General features: G+C 47.4%; 2 protein-coding genes across 3 annotated transcripts; one reads left to right on the top strand and one right to left on the bottom strand.

The window, feature by feature from the left end:
* Nucleotides 1-704: 704 nt before the first annotated feature.
* On the bottom strand, nt 705-14,663 carry smg7 (SMG7 nonsense mediated mRNA decay factor). The gene is given in 24 exon segments (XM_026313695.2): nt 705-2,319; nt 2,410-2,570; nt 2,745-2,853; nt 2,855-2,916; nt 3,006-3,156; nt 3,637-3,723; nt 4,941-5,090; nt 5,988-6,344; nt 6,827-7,251; nt 7,508-7,649; nt 7,736-8,156; nt 8,761-8,880; nt 8,965-9,025; nt 9,872-9,942; nt 10,024-10,183; nt 10,737-10,899; nt 11,005-11,140; nt 11,286-11,436; nt 11,570-11,641; nt 11,786-11,957; nt 12,576-12,708; nt 12,875-12,992; nt 13,556-13,587; nt 14,433-14,663. Coding segments are annotated over 24 exon segments (3,594 nt in total). The 5' UTR covers nt 14,459-14,663; the 3' UTR covers nt 705-2,205.
* On the top strand, nt 13,470-24,615 carry nmnat2 (nicotinamide nucleotide adenylyltransferase 2). 2 transcript variants are annotated; one of them, XM_026313782.1, is made up of 12 exons: nt 13,470-13,520; nt 16,516-16,763; nt 19,521-19,609; nt 20,659-20,726; nt 21,022-21,100; nt 21,331-21,457; nt 21,858-21,938; nt 22,281-22,325; nt 22,463-22,539; nt 24,074-24,175; nt 24,261-24,328; nt 24,445-24,615. In XM_026313782.1, the coding sequence occupies exons 2-12, from the start codon at nt 16,679-16,681 to the stop codon at nt 24,545-24,547; spliced, it is 924 nt and encodes a 307-aa protein (XP_026169567.1). In that variant the 5' UTR covers nt 13,470-13,520; nt 16,516-16,678; the 3' UTR covers nt 24,548-24,615. The 2 variants fall into 2 exon arrangements, with proteins under 2 accessions (XP_026169567.1, XP_026169568.1); XM_026313783.2 differs by lacking the exon at nt 13,470-13,520 and adding an exon at nt 14,436-14,578 and having other exon boundaries at nt 16,584-16,763.
* Nucleotides 24,616-25,416: the final 801 nt, after the last annotated feature.

Genomic DNA, 25,416 nt, shown 5'->3' with positions numbered 1-25,416 from the left:
TCAGACAGACACGAGTCCATTCAGTACAGGACCAGTGCAGCTCGGATCCCGGTGCTGAGCTGCAAACACAAAAACCAACTTTTCCCACTTTTCTGTCGTCCCTGCTTCAGTACTATTTATTAGAATTCAAATAGTTTGTAAATGCAACATGAAAAGCACAAGCACACAGAAACTGAACACATCTCTTCAAAATCTACCTAAAATGTCCTCGTCAGGAAATTAAAACCAGTCTTTGATTTGTTAGGAGACACAGGTCATCACACAGAGCGTCCTGATTGGTCAGCTGCCACGACCAGGACCGACGAGGGTGAAGGAGCACAGAAAGGCTCAGCCGGAGTCGGGACGTGTTGGAAACACAAAGGACTGAAGGGAGTTTTCTGTCCCACTTTGCCTCCTGCCTGTCTCCTTTCAAAGTCCAGTCGATCAATCGATCGATCAACAGAAATCAATCTACAGCTTTTCTGGAAATAATCAATGAATTTACAGTTACTGGCCCATGTTGAGCCGTTTTCTGATCTTCTCAGTCCGACGTCACCGTCTCTTCCATCTGATCGACGGGGTCAAAGGTGATTTATTTCCAATAAAACATTGAACATAATTTAGAGCTGCACGATTTTCATTAAGAGCTTCAGCTTTTCTCTCGTCTGTTTTTCATGGTGGAAAACAACTATTTTAAGATCTTTAAAAGTTTTTTCTGATATTCCATAGACAAACCTCTTAGAGCCGGGACTCCAGCAATAAATAATAAAATTAATCAGCAACACTTTTGGCTGTTAAATGTCTTTTTCAGGCAAAAATTCACAGGCTCCTGCTCCTCACAGGTAAATATTCGTTTCTCGCCTTGACACTTTTTAATCAACCAAACAATGGACTGACTAATGGAGGAACTAATGAGGACATTAATAATTAAAAAGAACTATTACTTGCAGCCACAGCCCAACACGAGGACTCTGTGTTGTTGTTGTTTGGTCTCACCCAGGGGTGGGGGTTAACTAAAAGCTGCAGTGCCTGCAGACACTGTAACTACACCTGATCACCGGTCGGCCTGTGCCCGGCGCCGACAGAGCTGCAGAAAACTAGTAAAAGGCAGAACACGAAGCAAAACAACAGTAAATACAGCTTCAGTTAGCAGGCAGGGTTACACCTTTTGTTTTCTTCATGAAGTCAACAAAGAGGAGGAAGAAGAAACCAGAGAGGAAGAGAAAATATTCAAGCAGGCAGAGACATACCTGTGTTCGCCTCAGAGACGGCGTGAAGCTAAACGGCTACAAACAAATCACAAGATACACTTTTTCATTAATATGTGCAAGCTGTGGAAGCTAAAGGTCAACTAACCCTACGTCTGACAGGCCGTCCTGCTCTCAGCCCCTCCCCTCCCTTCCTCCGGGTGATGTCGCTCCAGGTGTCGTCACCCTCGGCAAACAAACGGCACCCAGGCCTGATCCCCACACCACGGCTAAGAGACAAGGCCTGTTTAAAGTCCAACTATGGCAATATATATTTATTTATATATTTATATAGCTGCAAGTCAAACCGTCCTCCTTTCCCTCCTTCGTTCAGCCAATCAGCTGCAGGCAGCCCTCCTCCTCCACAGTAATGAAAATGAACGGAGAAATCAGAAAATCCAGTCTGATGTTATGACCCCTGGTGCTTCACCTGACCCCCCCTGACCCTGACCACCACACTGTCCTCACTCTGTCACACCAGCCCCGCTTCGGACTGCGGCGGCGGAGACGCTAAAAACAGGCGCTCCGACAGGACCGAGCAGCCGTGCGGGGGTGGAGCCACGTCATGTTTTGAGTTTTTGTTCCAAACAAAGAAGATTTTCCAGATGAGAGGGAGATGTGGCGTCTGTCCGAGCCCAGGGGGCAGGGGTGGTGAGGGGGGGTGTGTTCCTCAAAGTTCAGATTTCCACGGGGTGAAAGAAAGCCAGCGGTGGCGTGACGCGTGGCACCGCGGTTTGAAGAGATCCCGCACCCTCCGATCCAGGAGGGGCATCACCGCTCCTCGACAGCCGAGGGGGGTGGGGTGGTGTTTCAGCCTTGTCGGGAGGTCGTGTCGCCTCCCCAGCCTCCACCGTTTCTCGCCGGTTTAATTTTCCATTTTAGTTGGAGCTGGTTTTCGTCAAACTTCTATTGTTTTTCCTCCCATTTCTCCTGGTGGTTGTTTTGACATCCGCACACAAAGCGCCGCCGCGGTTGCCCTTCAGTGAGGCGGGTTCATGGCGCCGTGACCTCGCTGCTGCTTCTGCTTCTGCTGCAGGAGCAGCTGCTCCAGCGCCGACGGGCCCGGCTGCATCATGGAGCTCGACCAGATCGACTGCAGAGGAAAGAAACCGGTCAGTGTGGGGCTGCGAGCACACGTTTACTACATTTTCATTCATTAAAACAAATCAGAAGCTGTGTGCACCTTGAGGCTGTCGAGCAGCACGGTGGAGGACGACTCCTCCATAGGAGACTCCTGATTGGTCCAGGAGCTGCCGGTCGGCCCGGTCTGGTGCCAGCTGTTGTCTGATGCCGCAGAAGAGGCTCCAGTCGGCAGGTAGTCCAGACCGACCCCGCTCACTGTTCCTACAGACAACATGACAGCACATCAACATGTGGAGGTTGGACAGTTGTGGTTGTTCTGCTGTGGTTCTGTCCAATTTCAGAGTCTCCTGCATCATCACAACATGTTTTCAGGTCCCATTAATCTGAAGTTCTGACTAAAATCTTGTAAAGCATCTGTCTGAACCCAAGCCTCACCTGTCTTGTCGGTCTTCCGGCGGTCCATCAGCCTGCAGTCCCGGCTGTCCGGAGTCCCGATGGGCCCGAAGTTGGAGAAGGGCATGGCTCCATGGTTGTGTGTGGGGGGGGGAGGACGGCAGGCTGCTGGGGTTGGAGGAATGAGGGGACTGGCTGGCTGGGGTGGAGTGGTCTGCCAATCAGAACACAGCTTCCATCAGCCACATGCTAAAGTGCTCGAAGTGATGATGTTTCATATCTGTCTCTACAGGTGTGACCTACCTGAGCTGGCGGGCAGGGACGGGGACCACGGAGTCCTTTCAAACAGGGAGTAGAAAGACAGCTCCTGGTTCACCATGGGCACGTCGGGCTTGGAACTGGGCGGCAGGTTCTTGCCGTAGGCCTGACGGAAGATGCTGTTGGGGTTGTACTCCTGAACACAAACACAAACATCCTGATTACAGCTCTGACTGAGCAGGTAAAGAGTGACAGGTGAGAGAATCAAGTCCGTTATGGTGTCAGGTTTCAGCCAAATCTTTAGGTCAAACTACCTCCTTTAACCTGGTGTCCGAGTCCTCGCGGCTGCTCTACCGTGAGTTTTTAGGGTTTGATGAAAACAGATGTGAAGCATCTGGCTCATGCTTTAAAAGGCTGAAAACATCTTTACATGTTTGTTCTGCCCCCTGCTGGATGAATCACATCACAGCAGTCTAAAGGCAGGACTACCCCATTCACTTTCAAATACAAACAGGTGTATTCGTACACCTATGACCTCGTTCAGGCATCATCATTCTTCCATTACCACACAATGTGCTCAGGTTCTGCGTGGAACGAGAACCAGAATCTCCCGGGCCGGGTCAGCTTGGATTTCTGACCCAGTGTGAGTGTTTGTGGAGACGGGATTCTCTCTGACCTGCGTGGGGAAGCCAGATATGGGCAGCAGAGAAGATGGTTGGCTGACGACCTCAGGGCCGCTCTCCATCCTCGGCTGGTTCGGCATCTGCAGAGACGAAACACACGACTAAAATCTGATTCTCTCCCACGTTTTCACAAACTAATGATCATTTTAAGCGTTTCATGGCTGCCACGGAATAAACTCCCAAATAAAGATACAGGCCTGGGGTTTGTTTCAGTCCCAGCTGCTCCACATGCAGGAACATCTATTTAGATTTATCGGGCTACACACAGACAAACCCAAATCATGAGCATGTGGCATGAACCTGCAGCTCTTTCACAATAAAAGCCTTCCAGCTGGAGGGAATGTGATGGCAGTCATGAAGCTTAAAGTGAGGCAGCTGCACAACACAAGAGGGTCATGAGAATGTCAATTTTAACCCTAACTCCATTAACTCGGTTTTTAGGCTGCACACTGACTCTTTGGTTTCCAAACCTGGGCCTGAGGACCAAAATGGATCCCTGCAGTAACATTAAGGATGATTTTTTTCCTAACAGGAGGATGTCTGACTGATTTCATCTTTCTCCTCTGTTTCTTCCCTTTCTTACTTTCCTGTGTTTCAGACGTTTATTTAAAGCCACAATTTGAATAATCTCTGTCACTCACACTAAACTGAAACACAAACTGTCAGACATTTTGTCTTTCAGGTGCAATAAACCAAAAACTGCCACAATCAAATTTTCCAACTTAAACTTTAAATATCAGAACTCCAATGATCAACAGCCGTGACACAGTCTGAACACAACCTGAACGTTATCACCCCTTCATGAAGGAGGATTCACTGCAGGATGGTTGGTTAGTCCGACACAGGGGTTCCTAATAAACCAACTGGGTCCGACACAAGGGTTGCTAATAAAGTGAGCACTGGGCCCGACACAGGTGTTCCCAATAAACCGACTGGGTCTGACACAGGGGTTCCCAATAAACCAACTGGGTCCGGCACAAGGGTTCCTAATAAACCAACTCAGCCTGACACCCCCTGTGTCTCCCTGTTCCTAATAAATTGAGCACTTCAGATGGCTGTTGGCCTGGTGACATAAACCTGCCTGGGGTCCAGCAGCTGAATAGGTAACAGATACCAAACCCACATCAGTTCGACTCTACAGACCAACTACTGGCACAAGGCAGCAAGTCTACAATGTGATGAGATGGAAACTGATGGGCGGAGTGTGGCTTTACATCTGGATGGTACTAGATGCAGGGGTTTCATGGGTGGAGGCTTTAGGATGGGGGTGGTGGATGAAGAAGACCAGGCTACATACAAATATGTTTGGTCCAGGAGCAGTGCTAAGAGGGCCAGTCAAGGCCTGGAAGAAATCACAAGGCTTAGTAAAGATGAGCTCCTCCTCCTCCTCAAAATCTGCTAGAGTTTTTAACAGGTCTGGAGGTAGAAGAGGCGAGCTCTTGTTGTCCTAGTGAGAGATGAAGCAAGAAGAACAGGGAGGAGGAGAACAGAGGGGGGAAAGAGGAGAAAAAGAAAGAAGTCAAGCCAGTCAGACTGAGGTGAAAGACTTTATGCTGAAAGCTACACACAGGCCTGTGAACTGGAACAGCTCAACATAACACAGCAAAGACACAGCAGTGAGCCACAGGGACCACCAATGACAGGTGGACTTGGTTCTTTCAGAGCCTGGAAACAGTGACGGCATTTCTCAGCATCTGGAGCTGGTTTTTGGAAACAGACGGGCCTCCCATTGTTGGTGAGGAAGAACCATGTGAGCCAGGTCAGCGGTGTGGCTCCCTGCTGTGTTTTTAATAGTTTGTGGACAACAATGGAGGTCTATGGCACAGACCCATAAGCTGAACCAGGTTCTGGATTCACACATATTGCTGCTGTCAAGCTCTGGATGGGGTTTGGACTCAGGAACACACACAGAGTCTGCAGTTGTGTCCTTAAATGATGTGGCAAAACTTCTGCCACCAGAGTGAGACTGTTTCTTTAGGATTCCTAGTCCATAGTTACAAGTCCGTGTACCTCCGTGCAGTCTGTGTGCTCCAGGAGGAACTACAGTTTACCTTCCTCTAACATCAGCAGCTTCTCTTAAACCAGTTCAACTTAGAGCAGGAAGAGTGAGCTGTGATAACATGGACACAATTACGAACAATTATCTTTTGGATGAACCATCTGAAAATAAGCTGCAGCTTAAGTCCAGCAGTGTTGATGGTGACCTGAACATCTGTAACTGCTGACAGCAACTTTTACTTCATGAAAGAGACTATAAGGAACTAAACAGGCCAGGCAGCACGGAGACCACAAGCAGCAGGACAGGACCACCTCCTCCCCCTCATGCACACTGAGAGAAGCTCACCTCAAACGGGGGTCTCCGGGGCCCACTGGGGGCATTCTGGTCTGAGCAATTAGCACTCGGTGAAGGCCTCTTCATCCTGTCTGCCATCACAGCCGGACCGTCCCCCATCCTGTACGAGGACTCCCAGTAGAAGTCCTGCATCTTGACGTCAGGGTACTTGATCTTCTTGTCCATGTTGGAGAGCTGTGACTGGGGGGGCGGCTGCAGCTGGGGCTCGTACAGTTTTAGAGGATCCTGGGCCGGCATGTAGAAGGCCGGCTGCTGCTGCTTCATGGGCATCTGCATGGGAGCCATCTTCTGCAGGGCTGCCTGGGCCTGGTTCCATATCTGGGCCGGCTGATCCTGGACCTGCATATACTGTTGAGACCAGACACACAGGAACAACATTAGCTACTGGAGGCTCACGCACCATGCACACCACTAGAGGGCAGCAGGCGAGGCACTGGAAACATTCATATGCCATCGAACTGGTCATACGGCAAAAACACTTCAGATTAGGTTTTAAAACTACATGTCCACCCAGCGGTCTGGCCCCAATATGTGACAGTCCGGTTCCTGTGCCGAGTCTGAGCCGATCAAACATGTTTTATTAAACCTGCCCCCACTTTACCTGTTTCTGTTCTCTAATGACATGAGTTGTGCTGTGATCAGCTACAGTTCCTGTGGAATAGCTGCTCAGGGAGAAGGCTGAGGTGGGACTGGACTGTGTTCACACTCTGAAATACCAGGTCTGGGTTTGAAGGGACTCCCAAAAGCTTTGAACTCTAACAATATTTGAACCTGGAGGCACTACAGAGACTAAAAATCAGGCAAAAGAGATGAGGAGTATGTGCCCTGACCTGCTGCAGTCCTGGGTGGTGAGGTGGACTTTTCCCCACCCCAACCTGCTGGACCGGTTTGGTGGGAGACTGCTGCTGCTGACTCATCGCCTGCACCTGAAGTTGGACCGACTGCTGCAAGGCCTGCTGGGAAGGCGGCTGGGCCTGGGGCTGCTGTCCCTGTGAGGGACCCTGGGTCATAGTTCCCGGGGCCTGGCCCGAGGACCCTGGTCCCTGACCTGGACAAGGACCAGAGGGTCTCTGCTGACTGTAGGGAATGTGGGACTGCTTTCCGGCCTGGACCTGCGTGCCAGCCTGGGTGTGGACAGCTGACTGGAGGAAAGGTCCGGGGACGGACACTCCGGTGGAGAAAGTGAAGCCCGGATTCACCGGGAGCCCCGGAAATGCCACAGGAGGCGGGATCACATAGGCTGAGGGAGGGAAACCTGCAGAGGGACCAGTCAGGAGCAGAACTTAATCATGTGACCAGATAACATGAACTGGAGCTTTTGTAGTAACCCAATAATTCTGATATGAAGATTGGCCATGGTCCGCTTCAACTCAACATAACTTTACTGGAAACATTTCCTAAGAGTGAGGGTCAAACTAAAGCAATGAACCATGTAACACTGAAACCCACACAGAGATTAAGAGGTGTCTGTGTGTGTGTGTGTGTGTGTGTGTGTGTGTGTGTGTGTGTACCAGGTCTGCTGGGCAGTGGGGGGAAGGCTCCAGGATGATGGATGGGGATGAACTGGGAGGAGCAGGTGGTTTGAGTTTGAGTGACAGGAGTCTTCTTCGCCTCAGACACCGGAGTCTTCCTCAGCTCCACCTGTGACTTCACCTGAGCGAGAGAAAACAAGTCAGACCATCAGCAGCTGCTCCTCATCCCTCCAGCGCTACTCCTCCGAGTCTCAATAAACCCTGCACCTGTTTTCCAGCGTCTGGAGTTTTCTCAGGACCACTTTTCTTCAGCTCACTCTTCCTCTTGCCATCCCTCTTCAGCTCTCCTTTCCCAGCAGCCCCGTTGCCTTTGCTGAAGTCTCTGCGCTCCTTGGCGTCCTTCTGATGTTGATTCCGAGTCGGTTCGCGGCTCTGCTCCCGGGGTTTGATGTTCTCCTTGAAGGTCACGATGGGCCGGTCGCCGCCGTCGGGCCACGAGCTCTGCGACTTCCCCACCGACAGCACTGACTTCAGGCCAGAGTTTCCTCCTTCGCTGGGCGTCTGCTCGCCATTGGATGACTCCTGCAGCACCGGCGCCTCCTTCTCCTGCGGCTCCTCGATGGCCTGCTCCGGAATGTCAGTGATGAAGACGAGCAGGCCGTCCTCACTCACTGTGTACTGGATGAGCCTGCAGAGAGGAGACAGATCAGGTCGTTTCTGACCGCCGACCCTTCCCTCGGCCATGTCGTTCTGTTTTCGTTGGTGAAAGGTCGAGAAAACCCATAAACTGACTCGAAACAGACGAGGTTGTGATGACAAACTATCAGATCAACGGTACAAAAACCCTGGTCACCTTACAGAGACCCAGTGGAAAGGTCAGATGTCATATGTCAGACTTCCAGCGTTAAGTGGTTACACAACATTTTATGACAGAGCAGGGAAATGAAGACGTGAGAGTTTGCGAAGAGAGTTTTTGAATGCACACGCTGCAGAGGTGCATTAACTGCATTAACAAACCTCAGTATGTCTGTGATGCATTAGTTCTGTCAACTGCTTCTCCACCTGCCGGACTGCCTGCTCTGTTCTCACCACGTTTACAGCAAAAACCACATTCAGACATTCAGTAGTGCATCCGCAAAGTTGTGGGGGATTCAACATATTTGGGTTTTAGAGCATCAGCGAGCAGCTGACTGTCAGTCAGGAGCTGTACAGACGCCAACTGCAGCTGCTCATTTCACAAAAACACTAAAACGGAGTTTCAAGGAGGTTTTAGATGAATGACCAACACTCACCCCGGCTGGTTGTCAGCCACCCATTTCCCCAGAATGATGAGTCTCTGGTGTCGAGCGTGGACCGGCAGACCGTCCCTGTCTACCAGGATCCCCTGGTGACCTTTAGTGAAGTCCAGAGACCTGAAACACCAACAGACATGATGAATAACCAACTGGCAGACACAGAGTTTGTCCCAGTGTTGAATGAAGGAGGGGAGTCGGTACCTCAGAGCGGGCCGGAGCGCCAAGAAACCCTGCAGCTCAAACTCCTCAGGCAGGGGTGTCACTGAGGGGAAAACAAACACACCTTCAGCTTTAACAGCCTGAAAACATCTGGCAAACAGCAGTACAGGACTGTACCTCCTATACTCACTGCTGTCACATACACATAGATTGAAAAGCAGTGGCATCTTCAGGGTAGCACTGATTAGAAACAGACTTAAGACTAAACTTCATTGATCCACAAGGGAAATTGCTCAGTCACAGTAGCTCAGTTGGACACAAAACCCTCTCGACAGCAAAATAAGATAAAATAAATAGATAAAAATAAAATAAGAGATATAAGATTTGCATATGTACAAATCTACAAGGGAAACAGAAGTATACATACACTATATACATACATAACATAAATACTGCTCTCAGTTACATTCGTTCTTTTGAGAACCAGAACGTCCTGATATTAAAGCTGAAGCCACAGAATCTGAATTCGCAGCTACAGTAAATACTGTCACTGTATCAGTGTTAAATGATTCTTGTTTTATTTTGCCATATGGTTCTCGTTTGATTTGAAGGATGCCTCATATGTTTGTGAAACGTTCATGTTCTGCTGCTCTGTCAGAAAAGGCCACTGCACCACCATGTTTTCCATCTCAGTGAAAAGATGGTGCTGAGGGTCTAAGCAGACGTGTGCAGACATGAAAATGAGGACATAAACCACCTGAGACACTGACCAGCCAAACACCACACAACCCACAGTGACGTCATTCACACATCATGATGCCCTAAAAATAAACAGCCCCATCGTTTGTCTGAAGTTACTCTTCCATGCGTGTCTGACAGTAACACGAGGAGCTCAAAGTGACCACTGAACCTGAACGTATCTGGGCGTTAACGCCAGCAGACGTCGTACCTGAGGAACAGGACACGTCGTCTTCTTTGGGCTGGAAGCTGTTGAGGATGGAGACCAGCCAGGGCCAAATGCTGAAGAGAGGAAGACGAGTTAAAGCTTCAGTACAGAACAAACCAAACACCGACATGCCCGCCAACACAGCCCAGACTTACTACTGCCTCTGGTCGACGGCGGCATCGTGGAACAGCCTGGGTCTCAGTCTGAGCCAGTCTAGAGACACTTTGATGGCCGGCAGAGGACACTCGCCCATGACCTCGTCCCCCTTGTTCTTGTTGAGCAGAACGCGGCTGCACATGATGCCCAGGAACGACACTACGCAGACAGGAAGTCACATCAGAGCAAACAAACAATCCATCAGTCAGTAGGTTCATGTCTGTGAGCAGCAGTGTGAGAGTAATGTGAAGCACAGCACAGGAACCAGTGTAACCCTGAACCTGCTGCTGGACTCACTCATCAAACATGTGGCCTCTTAACGCACCTAACAACATATGTTCTCCATCACATCACAGGTTCTTCTGAAGTGAACAGAACATTACTGTCCAAGCTCAGATTGACACGGTGATCGGGAAGCCAGACTGAAAACAGTCACCTGGGTCCCGATAACTGCTCTAGAGCCTACAAAGGTCTGTTTGATGGGGGATGCTATTTCAGGTACAGGTGAAAAGATGAAATATGACCCACACAGTCTGAGAAGAACCGTGAGTTTGAGGGTTTGTCAGACTCAGAAGGATTCAGAGGCAGGTGCACTTTTGATGCAGTGCTGCTGTGAGTCTGAACCAAACCTTAGAAGTATCAGCCACAGTATCATATCAACAGCATTATTCATATGAGAGTGAGCAGCGTTATCAGGATCTTTGGTTCTTACTGAAGAGCCCGAGCAGCTGGAACCAGCTGATCTGCTGCTCGCTGCTGTAGCTCTGCTCGCTGCTGTCGGCCGTCAGGTCTCTGAGGTGGTGCAGCTCAAACAGGTTGATGACGGTGATGTGGACCAGCTGCTGGGAGCTGAAGGCTTTCTGCAGGATCAGCCTCTGCACACGCACAACAAACACACACACACGCACATCGGGTCATCACACAGTTACTTGAAAACCCCTTCCATGAAAACCCAGGCAGACCTGACCATGTTGTTGTACCTGAAACTGCTCCTCCAGCTTCTCTCTCAGACCATCCAGTTTGTCCAGACTCTTACTCAGATAGACATGACCATGAAACTTGATGAAGGCCTTAATAAAATCGGACACGCTCCACTTGGTTTTCACCTCATCGCGGCTACAGAAACAAAAGGGTTTTCCACAGAGAAATGAGAAAACAGAGGAACATTAAAATTCTCTGTGTCCTTGATTTCTTCACTGATGGACAGATGTTGGATGATTACCAAGCAACGCCTTTTTCTGTGTATGTGCTGCGTGGTTACCTCTCCAGAGCCTTGGACAGGGCCTTCTGCAGGTTGGTGGAGGCTGCTGGGAAGGGGAACTTGACTGCGATGCTGCGACAGTAGTAGAAGATGGTGGTGAGGTGGTCTCCTTTAGACGAGGCCAGGATGGCCAGCTGGTTGTATGGCTGACCTGCAGAAGACACAGAGGAGGGTCAGGGCAAGTGAACATAATCACTAATCCTAAAGTAAGTGGAACTAGTTCAGATGCAGCTTCATCAAAGGGCACGACGCAGTTTAAGAAAAGTGGTCAGCCTGTCACTCACCGTTTGATGGGACCAGCTGAGCTGCATGTCGGTAGTAAGACTCAGCCTGGCTGGTCTGGTTACGGTAGCGTGCTGAAAGACACAAACATGGAGAAAAATAGGATTCAGCATTTGATTTCCCAAAGGTTTAACGTGATCGATTCACATGATATTAATGATAACTGGAAAAACCTAAACTGTCTTTAAGGAAAATATAGATCTAAGAGACGTGAGGACCTATGTCTCCGAGGTGGACGAGGCAGTGCTGGCAGATGTAGGAGCAGGAGCTGGGCTGTGGGGTGACGATGGCGCTGCTGCTGCTCTGTTTATTGCTGATGATGCCGAGCTGAGACGATTTGACGCGACAGGGCAGGTCCACGTTGAACACGGTGCACAGTTCCTGCAGTAACTGAGACACAGCAGAAAACAACTTTATTGTTCTGATCCACAACCAGTAGTGTCCCCCCTACCATTCACTGGACACACTGTGTGAGTGGTTAGCTATCTGAAGGGCAAGGCCAGGGAATTGTGGGTAGTCCAGTAGCTGTATCTTTTTTGAGTTAGCGAATCAGGTGATCAGGCTAATGTGTGATTGGAGGCTCAGAGTCACCATGAGCCAGAGGAAGTGAAGAGCCAGCCCCGGTTGTCGCTGAGATACCACCTGGTTCCCCTTTGGCCTCCTCCACTTCAACCTGTAACTTCACATGTTTATTTCCACTGCTCTCCCCACTTTAAAGGAAATCCACATGGATGTTGATTAAATCTGTACCGGAAACTGAAATAACATCTGGAGATATCTGTCTCAAAAAACTGGCTTTCTCACAAGACTGATCCAAACAGTGAAGGTCCTGATCGAAAACTATAAAGTTTATCAGTTTAAATTATTGATCTGAACAAAATTAATTGGAGAATGTGAAGCTGACAACCTACAACTAAGCCTTACGAGTCCTTCAAAGTTCTGTTATGGTGAGCCCCAAGGTCCAGGTCATTTTGCTCCTGTAGCAGTAAAAGGCCACCTGAATCTCACCTGTGTGTAGAAGCCACTAGCTGCCTCCAGAAACAGCGACAAGTTGGCCTGGACCTCACTGCGGTTGGGGTTGGCTCGGTTCTTGGCCTGGCTCTGCAGGGTGGTGATCTGGTTCTTAAAAGCATGATTCCACCTGCAGGGAGACAGATAAAGTGCAGGATGAAGATCAGCAGGTGACAGAGAGGCCTGGAGGTCAGAGAGGATCCTTCTCTGCCGTCTGAGGATAAACATCACTGACGAGTTGTGACAGATCTAAGTGATGTATGTTGTGTTGCAGGTCTCCAGGTGGAGCAGCTTACAGGTCTTGCTCCACTTTCTTGTCCAGAGCGTACTCCAGGTCTGTCACCAGCATCTTCTGGTAGAGGTCCTGCAGGGCCTGGCGAGACGTCCACACCTCTGCCGCCCCCAGCTTGGAATCTGCAGGACAGAGTGAAAAGGCCACAGACTCAGCCGGACTGTGGACTAATGTGGATTTTTATAAAACTGTTGATCAACTATTGTCAACAGACAAATATTCTTTTGCATGGGTTTCATCCTCTTTCACAGCACAAAGAAACTGCACCTATAGAATTTGTACTTTTAATTATTTACCTTCTGTAAAGACTAGAGCTGCAACAATTAGTTTAGTCATGCAACTAATTAAAAACGATGTTGCTAATCACTTTTAGTGACTTACAGTCAAATACTGTGGTTTCTAGTTTCTGAAATATGAGGATTTGCTGCTTCACATGACTGTAAATAGAATTTGTTTTTAGCTCTGGACTCAAATTATTTAGGGCAAACAAACTGTGTGCAGGAAAAGAACAAATCAGCCAGGTCTCTATGTGTTTTGGTTCTATTCTGGGCTGATGAAGACAACAGCTCTGCAGCCATGACACAACGTTTGTGTGCATGTGGGTGACAGAGCAGCCTGATGTAATGGCAGGTGTCTGCTGCAGAGCACAGGTAAGTCACAGGTGTGGGGTGCTGTTCAAACCTACCTGTCATGTCAGCCTTCAGGGCCTCTGCCTGCCTGCACGGATGGAGACAGAGAGGAGGGGATTAGACATGACCACCAGACACACACACCTGGGTTTACACAAACACACATACCTGGGCTGATACACAACAGCACATCACTTCCTCATTACTGACAATCCACAGATTAACAAGGCTAACAGCTAACAGAGCTAACAGTGACAGTGATACCGCCATCACCTGCGTGGCCAGGCACCGTGTGAAGTGACTGAAATGTATAACAGCTCATATCAAATGTGGGCCCATGGTGATGCCGGGTTCGGACTACATCCTGGACCCTCATTGTGCCGAACCGTGTCCTAGCTAGCATCAGCATTCACCGCCCATTGACTCCACACGATCATTTAACCCGCGGTGACAAACACCTAAACACGCAGCTCACAATCAAAGTGAACCAGAGGTAGTGTCAGGTGACCCACAGGTGAAGCTAACGTGTAACAGTGACCCACAGGTGAAGGTAGCATGTAACAGCACCTGTTGGCTAATGCTAACCGCACATACGCAGAAAGACGCTAGCAGGCTACGGCTAACTAGCACCGACGCTGTAACGTGTAAACACACGTTTAGCTCGACACTCACACCGACGGCACACCCCGCATGTCGAACCTGTGTGTAGTCACACCTGCCCGAACCACACACTACACACACTGGACCGAATCCGAGCCAGGAGCCGACTCACGGCGGGATCGACTGTTTGTTGATGTGTGACGCTAGCTAGCTTTAGCATTAGCAACCGAACAAAACAATTCACCTGTTGGACTAAAATGCCCGTTTCCGAGCCCACCTGGAGCCCACCTGGAGCCCACGGCGGACGGACAGAGGACACCACACCGAGCTTACCGGAGATACTGGGCGCAGACGTTCATCCTGACGGATCGCCGGTGTCTCAGACAGCGACTAGTCCAGAGGCTAACGCTGCTCCCGGCGCCATATTGTTCCTGTGTGACCCGAGGCCGGAGCGGGGGAGCAATCGGAACCACCCGGAGGTACCGGGGGACGTTTCACGAACCGCAACAAAAAGGCTGTGCTGCATCTAAATAATTTCAGTGATGATTCATCATCATGCGCGAATACGATTAAGTTTCAGGTCCGAACATAACAAACTGGCGACAGGGTCAAATCTGGGCTCATGACCCGATCAGGGTCCCAGGGCAGAACTTTGCTATTGGGCCCCACTAGTTGTGTTATTTCAGCAGAAACTAGCCAGCACTCTGCAGCTGAAATTATTGTGTTGAATAATCGATTAATGGATTGACAGGAAACGACTCTGATAACTGATTAGACATCATTGATTATCAGCCTGGAATCAGGACCAGCAGCTTCATCAATACCAACAACTCAGCTTTTAAGAATTTCTACCAGACCAGGGCCAGACCTGTAGCTGACGTGATTATGCAACCAGCACATCTGTAGGGGCCCCTGGCACCATTCAGCACACAGGAGGAGTTCCTTAGAGCTGGGTGTATTTAAATTCAACATATCAGGGCTGAAAACATTCATTGCCTGATCAATAACATCAGTATTGATGTATCGATCAATACATATATTGTATTGATTCTTTATTCAACTTCAAGTCCCCTTTTCTGGCCTATTTGTTGTTTTTTCTTCATCGATAAGTGATTATCAATCAAACTTCCCCATTAACAAAACAACTTGTACCCAGAAAATAAAACAAAGAAAAACCTTATTCTGCTCACACAGCCCAGTGTCATCATCGTATCCTTTGATAAACGGATTAAAAATAAATAAACATGGATTCATGAAACACAAAACTGTTCAACATCAGCCTCCATCATTTCAACTACGAGATTTAAACTGCAAAAATGGGATGCACATCGGTGTGTTTTCTGGATTGTGTTTTAATCTGCATTTTAACATAGTCTGATTATTAATATGATGTTATTAATCTGATGTGATTAATCCGATGTTATTAATCCGATGTTATTAGTCTGATGTTATTAATCTGATATTATTAGATATTAGTCTGATATTATTAATCTGATGTTATTAGTCTGATGTTATTAGTCCGATGTTATTAATCTGATGTTATTCGTCTGATGTTATTAATCCGATGTTATTAATCTGAAGTTATTAATCCGATGTTATTAATCCGATGTTATAAATCTGATGTTATTAGTCCGATGTTATTAATCCGATATTATTAGTCTGGTGTTATTAATCCGATGTTATTAGTCTGGTGTTATTAATCTCATGTTATTAGTCTGATGTTATTAATCCGATGTTATAAATCTGATGTTATTAATCCGATGTTATTAATCTGATGTTATTAATCTGATGTTATTAGTCTGATGTTATTAATCTGGTGTTATTAATCTGATGTTATTAGTCTGGAGTTATTAATCTGATGTTATTAATCTGATGTTATTAATCTGATGTTATTAGTCTGATGTTATTAATCTGATGTTATTAATCTGATGTTATTAATCTGATGTTATTAATCTGATGTTATTAATCTGATGTTATTAGTCTGATGTTATTAATCTGATGTTATTAATCTGATGTTATTAGTCTGATGTTATTAGTCTGATGTTATTAGTCTGATGTTATTAATCTGATGTTATTAGTCTGATGTTATTAATCTGATGTTATTAGTCTGATGTTATTAATCTGATGTTATTAATCTGATGTTATTAGTCTGATGTTATTAATCTGATGTTATTAGTCTGATGTTATTAATCTGATGTTATTAGTCTGATGTTATTAATCTGATGTTATTAATCTGATGTTATTAGTCTGATGTTATTAATCTGATGTTATTAGTCTGATGTTATTAATCTGGTGTTATTAGTCTGATGTTATTAATCTGATGTTATTAATCTGATGTTATTAGTCTGATGTTATTAATCTGATGTTAAATTATCGTTTCATGGGCTCATTCATGTGGGCACGGTCTCTTTAACAGGCTGACGCTGCTTCCTCCAGCCTCCTGCCGCAGACTCACCCTCTCCTCCCTCTCTTCTGTCTGCGGAGGCTGCCTGCTATAAACACCCGGTACACAGAGGCATTCAGGACCGGCATCGGACCGGACCGGGACACAAGAAACAGCCGGAGACCAGAGACGAACCATGACAGAAACCACCAAAACCCATGTGATCCTGCTGTCCTGCGGCAGCTTCAACCCCATCACCAAGGGACACATCCATATGTTCGGTGAGCATCAGCGCCGAGAGGGGGTGGGGGGGGGCTGGCCTTGTGTTCTTCGGAGATAAACACCACATGAACGCCTCAAACATCATGATAAAGCGGATTGAAGCCAGGGATAAAAATGATAAAAATGTGAATGAGGTTTGGTGGGGCTGTGTCAGGTCGCTGTCCAGGTGGGTGGTGCTGAATTTAGGAACAGACAATACTCACAAAAACAGACTAGGGACACAATAAACACAGCGTGCAACCCGCTCAGCACCGTCTGGACGAGTTCGGACGAACTAAAGACCGAAAGGTTCCGTGTCAAAGCGCCGCAGGCCTCACTTAGCGTGTGGCGCAGCCCAGAAACCTCCCGACACGGATCCTCCGGGATCCGGAACGAAACAGAAACCGCCAGAGACCCGCAGCTGACGGTGCGCACGGTGGCTGTTCCTGCGTCACTAGAGAGCAGGTCACAGGCCTCAGGAGTTCTGATGGTGCGACCAGAACCGAGCTGAAACCTTTATCAGCTGCTTCTCCGTCTAGTCACCACAATCCACTGGTTTCTGATCTCAAAACTAAATCTACTGAGCCATAATTACACTATTGATGACGGGATAAATAATAGATCAGTCCAGGTAGCTGATTGTGTTAAGTTGAGTTTTCCTCTAAGTGTTGGGGCTTTTCAAAAAAGAAAAAAAAACTTTAAAATAAATAATATTTTAATAATAAAATATCATTAATATCTTACTGGACGAAACTGGGACATAACCTTCCATCTGTTTTGTCTTTAAGTTATGGAGCTGAACCAATATCAACACATTAAACCAACTTTAGGGCGTTGTAAAGGTATAATTCTAACATTATAATAAATACTGGTTCAAATGACGAACTCCTGCCCACAGCGCCCACTAGTGGTCAGAGCGGTGGACTTGTTGATCGATGGTCAAACCATCTGAGACAGAAAAATTCTAAACAGTTTAGGTGAGAAGACAAAAACCAGCATGTTTGCAGCGCATCATGTGAGAGACTGTAGATAGGAAACTGGGAGGAGTGGACGTCACAGACGGAACCAAACCTCCATCTGTTCTCACACTTTATCTCTGGTCCTTTCCACGTCTCTACTCTGAGTTAGCGTGTGTATGATCCTGCTATGTTCCATGATGCCGATGGGGAAACTCTGAGCTGCGGCACAGCGGCCATGTTCCCACCGTGACCTATTTTCACCACCAGCTGCTCTGCATCTGTGGGCGATGCCATGTGGGACAGCTCTTCTTTCCGCTGCTGCAGGATCATCGTGCACACACTGACCATCTATGGAAAACTGCTATTCTGTTATATTCAGGAAAATGAAGCTACATTTTCAAATAGTTTGATGCAGCTTTACAGTTGAAGGGAAATACTTTACATTTATCTTGGAACATGGAGCTTTTACATATCAAACATAGAAAAGAGACTTTTGTACTGAAGTGAAAGGGAAAGTGAATATAACCCTCTGAGAGGACACGGACTGCTGTGTAGTAATCACCTTTACTTTTGATTCTACATTCAAATGTTGTTGACACATCTCTCCTGAAGCTAAATGCAGAATTTTACACAGTGGCATTAGTTATACTCCTGAGTAGGGCCGGACCATGGCTGACTAGTGGCCTGGTTAACTGGGGGCCTCAGGGGGCCTCTACACAAAGTGATGGTTAATGTGTCTTCTTGTAAATTCAATGAAACAACTACAATGAGAAGAAAAGAAACAGACACACAGCGACTTGTGTCTGGTCTTATAAAGGAGAGGTGGAGGCCTTTTACATGTGTGTGTCCGAGGGCCCATTGTCTCATAATGTGTCCACAGTCCAGAGTCTGCATCCAGCCTGGACTGAGCTTCTGTGAAGAACTGTCACCAGAGCCTTTAGGCCTCCTTCAGCTCTTTAGGGTTTTGCAGCATGTCTCCTGTCTGGTTCAGTTAGAGACCAAAACCAGAACCAAAGAGTCAGCGGGTGGAAACAAACACCTCTTTAATGAGCATGAGGATGTAGAAAACTAGAAAACAGATGCTTTGCCAGTAAATCCAATTCTCTAATCCTTTTGCTGCATTAAAGTCTCAATGGTCATAATCTTCTTTAAAAACCATCTCAGATTTGACTGTTCCTGTGTTTCTGTCTGAGTCAGAGTCAGAGTCGTGTTGCTCCTTCTGGTATTATTAGCGTCTGACCAGTGACACCAGCACCAGCACTGATGCTCGGTGACCGAGGGCCCGGCAGCAGCCGAGTCTGTCATGTTTTCTCCATCGATCCGTCCACGTTGTTCACCCAGTCGGTGAGTCACCGCCTCAGGCTGAGCTCACTGCAGCAGCACAGCTGGCAGATACACGAGAACCTCAGGTCCAGCGTGGGGTTAAAAACATCAAACAGTCTCTGTCTTCCTTCAGGCAAAGGTCACCTCAATCCAAAGCCTGTCCTTTATTTTCATACCAGGCACCAAAGGCTAAACCTGGTGCTGGTATAAAACCCTGCACAGAACCAGTGGCTCATCGCAGTGACTCAGATATTTGTCCACTTCACGTTACGACGACACATTTTCTGTCAGTGAAGTTCTCTCAGCTGGTCCTTAGGCAGCAGGGAGGCGGATGTTTCTAAGGTCAAGCAGCTTCTCATGATTTGATCCTGTCTCTGTGCTCAGAATGATTTCAGTGACCTGCAGCAGGACCTGCTATGTGAGAGTTCCATCAGCTCTACTTTCATTCTGCATTTGACTCACTCTCCTTTTTTCTGTTTCCCTGTGTGTTTGCAGAGAAAGCCAGAGAACATCTGCACAAAACAGGGCGCTTCATAGTGATTGGAGGGATCATCTCACCGGTGCACGACTCCTATGGAAAACCAGTAAGTACTGAAACAAAAACCTGCTTCAGTCAGTATGAAGCTCCAGATGTCTGTTTACTGAAGCAGCATCACATCATCCAGTCTCTTGTAGGCTGCTGTGTTTTATATTCTACTTCCTGCGGGAGTTAACGAAGGCCTTGTCCTACTTTAGCTCTGCCTCTGTAGAAACACACAACGTGAATAATAGATGCTGCAGAAATTCACTTTCAGCCTCATCAGGAACCTTTGCTGCTCGTTCACGTGTGAATTTCTTCCAGCTGGCGGTGACTGATGGTGGAGATTATTGGGTCGGATGTTGTTGATATCCAAACTGATAACTCATAAGCTGCCAGTCCTCATAAACCACCTACTCAAACTGTGTTCACAGTTCGTGTAATGGATATCCTAATAATGAAGCTGAGTGATCTGCAGCTGCTCGTCACCAGGCTAGCTGTTTCCCTTTGTTTACAGTCATTATGCTAAGCTAAGCTAGCCACCAGAGACACCACCATCCAGCCATCACCACAGTGATGATGCAGCATCATGAAACCGTCCTGCACACACTCCGACACCACTGACGTACAGAGACCCAGACCACGTCTCACCGCCTCAGCAGTGACAACCATATTACCGTGACAACGTCTTTACACCAGTGTGTCCGAGCTGCAATGACAGATCTGCAGGAAACAGCGTTAATGGCTTGAGATCACTGTGTTTGGTTTCCTCTCTCTGGTTTCAAGGTTCAGGCTGGTGATGTTTTAGGCTTTTGTTCTTTGACAACTAGTCAACTGGTCTCTGGTTCCACTGCAGCTTCTCTCTGCTCACAGCAGAGTCTGGAGCTGGTTTTTGGAAAAAGTGGGGCCTCCCATTGTTCATGAGGAAGAACCATGTGAGCCAGTGCAGCGGTGTGGTTTCCTGCTGTGTTTTTAATAGTTTTTATGCTAAGGACACCACCTTCATTGCTGCTGTCGGTCTCCAGATGCGGTTCGGACTCATTAACACACACACTGAATCAGCAGATGCTGCCGTGCTCACTGTGTATGTGACTGTGCTCCTGTGTGTGTCTGCAGGGGCTGGTGTCCAGCAGACATCGTCTCACCATGTGTCAGCTGGCTGTTCAGTCCTCTGACTGGATCAGGTGAGACAGTTTTTGTCCTTACAGGACGTTTATTCTGCATTGACCTCACTTTGACTCGAGTCAGGCATTAATTACAGCCAGCCCATAATTTCCTGCACAGTCTTTATTTCTCAGCCATCTTCTTCTTCATGAGCAGTCAGAGCAGTTTTCTCGTTTAATAGCAACTGAAAAACAAAAGCAGTAAAAAGTCGAAGTGAATGGAATTAAGTAGCAAGTCAGAGCAGTTTGTGTGTCCTTGAATGTTCACCCCTGGGTGCTACCATCTTATTTTGGATGTTTGGTTGGGGTGGGGCAGGGTGGACCCCTGGGAGTGTTACCAGGACACCTGGCAGACGACCTGCAGCGTGCTAGAGCATCATCGCGACCTGATGAAGGTGAGTCTAAACACACCTGGAGAACTCTGACCTGTCATCCTGTCTCACTGTAACAGGAAGCTGTGAGCTAGAAAAAAAACCCCTGATCGAATTACAACATTACAAAAGTTGTTTCAAAGCAAAATAAGCCTTTAATTTCTTTAAAGTTTGGAGGTTTTGACATAACAACATCACTACCTGGTTGTCCTGTATGTGTGTCCATGGTAACCTCACCTGTATTTTCCCCTCAGAGAGTCACTGGCTGCATCCTGTCCAACGTCAACACGCCATCCACCACTCCTGTGATTGGTCAGCCACAGAACCAGACTCCACCCATTTACCAGAACCATAACAACGTGAATCACAAGCCCAACGCCAGTGAGTCGCATGTTCAGTCTGTTTGTCTGACCCTGATTTTACACCCAACACAGAGAAGTGGAACTGTGTTTTTGTTGAGAGCAGACCTTTAATACTGCAATGAAAAAGAAATCGTTGATCAAATGCTCATCAATAACATAATTAACAGAGTAAACATGTTCCTGACACTTTTAGTTCAGTTTTTATTCATATCCAACTGCAGAACATCTGATCAGAGTAAATAGTTTTTCGTTCCAATTATCAGGTTTAGTCTCCATTGATTGATGTTTGGTTTATAAAACAGATTTGTTCTTGCTTGATTTTTTTTTTTGCAGAACTATTCTGTTGCACTGTTGCTGTAATGTTTTATTTTATTTTGAAAAGCTTCTAAATGTTCTCCCTTCTTTCCCATCCTGCTCAGTCAAACTGTGGGGGAAGATCAGTGAGAGTCTGGGGAAAATCTGCTGCGTCCGTCCGCACATCGAGCGCTTCACCTTCGTCGGTACGTAGACACGACCACAACATCTGGAGCGTTTGGCTGTTTGACTGTGTGAGAATCTAGGTGTGATTTACTGACGCTGTTCACACCTGTCCCTGTTCTGTTCTCAAAGTGACGCTTCAGATTCGAAAGGTTTTAAAGTTTGTATTCACTCTCACAGCTTTGCAGTTTGTGTTTCAGGTAAATGTAAAGTTTAAACCACTGGCCAGTGACATGAGCTCTGATTGGCCAGACCACCTGTGTGATTTTCATTAGTTAAATAACATGTAAAGTCTTTTAAAATTGATCCATGAGCATGTCTAACCTGTACACGCTGAACATGTATGAATCTGTGTGTTACTCCAGATGAAAACGCGAACCTGGGCACCGCAATGAGATACGAGGAGATCGGTGAGTCTGTCTCTGATCCTGATCACACTCAGGGTTGTGTCCTCTGGTTTCCTCCCTCTGTTGGTTTGTTTGTTTCCAGTAAACATGTTGTTTACTGAGGACGTGTCTCTTTCCTCCTGCCTGTGTGTCGCCTGTAGAGTTACGCATCTTGCTCCTGTGTGGCAGTGATCTCCTGGAGTCCTTCTGCATCCCTGGCCTGTGGAAGGACAGTGATGTAAGCACACCGTAGCCCCACCCACCATGTAACCCCACCCGCTTATCGTGTAGCCCCACCCCATTCATCATGTAGCCCCGCCCCTCAGTTCTGTCCTTGCCATACTGAGTGATGAGTCGTTTTATGCAGAGAGAGACAAAGTACAGTATCCAGCAGTCGGTCAGTGTGATGGCATTTCGAAGGAGGTGTAGGTGAGAGGAGGCTTAGGCTGGGCCACCCTGGACTGACGCAAACACTTTATCTAATGGGTAAAGAGTAGTGCTGAACAGATCCAAACTTCCATCTGGAAGCTTTTTATAATGAAGCGTCGTTCGCTGTTACTTAGCTTCATCACACAATGATAAATATCCATCCATGCTGCCATGACGGCAAGACGGTGGGGTCAAACCTCATCAAATGATTCATTTGCGATAAAATATTAACGTGTTAAAGTGTTTAGATTAATCACATGCGTTAACGCGTTAACGCTGACAGACCTGATAAAGAGACAAATGTGAGGTGTCACAGAGAGTGTACAGCACATTTTAACAGAATACAGGAAATACTGTGCTAGTGGATAAAATATGCAAGTTAGGCAGAGGTTGGAATCTACAAGGAATACTAGGAAAGGGTGACAACACTAAGGAGTGTAGCAAGGCCATTATGAGGCACCTTAAGGACACAGGGTTAATACGTAGAGTGTAGCTCCCATATTACTGTGTTATCATACATAGACTGTAACCTGAAGTACTCACTTTAAAAGATACACACTCCGTTACAGTAGATGGCGCTATGCACCTTCAAAAAGAAGGAGAAGAAGAACATGGGTCATTTTGATGTTTAGAAAGGAAAATATCTACAGAAACATCTACAGCTTTCAGCGTTATTCTCGGCCACACTGCTGGTGTTCTGCTGCCAGTGCTGGAGGAAGTACTGTTACTTCAGTAAAACTAACTGTAGTACAAGTACTGGCAGCATTGGACTCGGCCGGTATCACCTGATACTGGACCATAGTTCAGGCCCAGAGGTGATTACTGTAGGTGCTCATCAGTCAGTCAGTCAGTCAGACAGACAGACAGACAGTCAGACAGACAGACAGACAGACAGTCAGTCAGACAGTCAAGTCAGACAGACAGACAGTCAGTAAGTCAGAGAGTCATCAATCTGTCAGATGATCAGTAAGTCAGACGGTCAGTAAGTCAGACAGTCTTTCAGACAGTCACTCAATCTGTCAGACTGTAAGTCAGTCAGACAGTCAGTCAGACAATTGTTCGGTCAGTGCTATGTTAGCTAACTGCTAGCATGCTGGTTCATGTTTGTTCAGCAGCAGCTAGCTTACCACCAGTTAGCTAGTTAGCGCTGGTTGCTAGTAAACTGAAATCAATTTGTAATTGAGGTAAACAGGTAGACAGGTAAACAGGTACAACGCAGCACAGTTAGGTGGAGGGTCCCCGACATGAGCCGATGCTGGTGTGATTAGTGCAGTTTGAGAGGACTGTAGCAGACTGTAGCGCCCCCCTGAGGTGACAATGACGTTGTGTTTCCATGGTTTCAGATGGAAGTCATCGTGGGGGACTTTGGGATCGTCGTAGTTCCTCGTGACGGGGCCGACACGGAGAGGATCATGAATCATTCCTCCATTCTCCGCAAGTACAAGGTGAGAGCTCGTGTTACCTGTTCACCTGTTGGACTGTGACTGGACTGTGACTGAACTGTGACCCGGTGCCTGTGCTCTTCCTCAGGACAACATCATCGTGGTGAAGGACGACATGAACCACCCGATGTCCATCGTCAGCTCCACCAAGAGCAGGTGGGGCTTTACCTTTGCTTCTGATGCTGTTGCTATATTTGGCATTTACAGCCAAACCCAACAGTTTTTGTTCAGAAGGTTTAAAAATGAGCAGTACCTGATCTTTGCCCCCCCAGACTGGCCCTGCAGCACGGTGACAGCCATGTTGTGGACTACCTGAGCCAGCCCGTCATCGACTACATCCTGCAGAGTCAGCTGTACATCAACGCCTCGGGATAGAGACCTGGCTGCATGAGAAGGGGTTGGGGGGGACCAACCAATGGCCACCATCATGTATATTATTACACCCCCCCACCCAAAAAAAACAAAAACGTCCTTGTCTGTCTTCTGTGTCAAACATATACTCTTCTTTGAGCTGTTGCTTTCCAACAGGAGCACTAGTGTCCCTCCTGTCCGTGTCATGTGACTTTACCATCAGGTGGGGATTGGGGTTGGGAATGGATATGGGGGGTGGGGGGTGCAGCAGAGGTTTGGGGCTGCTGAGGTGTCGTTGATGTATTTTCCTCTGCGGCAGTCTTTCCTCACGCTCTTTGTTTCTGTCTTTAACGAAGTTCAGGGATGCATAACACGCAGCCGGGCGTGCTCAGTGTGACCACGGCAGATGGCATCATGGGAAAAACAAACTCCTCCTTTGTGTGAGAGTCAATGGGCTTCATGCAAGATGAGGTCAAACATACATTTTGTCAAATTTGTCAGAGAGTTCCCTAAGGAGGTGGTGGAGACCAAACCCAGAGCTCAAACTGAGGGAACACTGGGGTGAGGTTCAGCTGGTGGACTCAGACACTGGTCCACGTGGACCAGCAGGTTGGTCTGGAGCTGATCATAAAAACTTAAAACCAGCTGTTCTTACAGCTTTTGTCAAGTTCCCTCAGACGCACAGAGCACCTGATGATTTAACCCTTAGGAGTCTACCGTTAGGTCGGCATGATCAAATCACAGTTCAATGGCTCAGACTTCTAAGGGTTAAGAGAAAAGGTCTGAAACAGTCCAAGTCTAAGTGAAGGGGAGTCCACTCTAGGGGGAAACAAAAATGTTCTTGCATGAGGCCCATTGGTGGCCCAGAACTGTGCCATCAGCCCCGGTCAGCT

The sequence above is a fragment of the Mastacembelus armatus genome, chromosome 17, assembly GCF_900324485.2.
Source record: "Mastacembelus armatus chromosome 17, fMasArm1.2, whole genome shotgun sequence".
In the NCBI taxonomy this organism is placed as follows: Eukaryota; Metazoa; Chordata; class Actinopteri; order Synbranchiformes; family Mastacembelidae; genus Mastacembelus; species Mastacembelus armatus.
This window is presented reverse-complemented; position numbering and strand designations above follow the sequence as displayed.

Bases quoted from the DNA above. Each gene is read 5' to 3' on its own strand.
- nmnat2 (XM_026313782.1), top strand. From the start codon at position 16,679: ATGACAGAAACCACCAAAACCCATGTGATCCTGCTGTCCTGCGGCAGC. The intron at 19,610-20,658 runs GTAAGTACTGAA...GTGTGTCTGCAG, and splicing joins ACGACTCCTATGGAAAACCA to GGGCTGGTGTCCAGCAGACA. The intron at 24,176-24,260 runs GTGAGAGCTCGT...GCTCTTCCTCAG, and splicing joins CCATTCTCCGCAAGTACAAG to GACAACATCATCGTGGTGAA.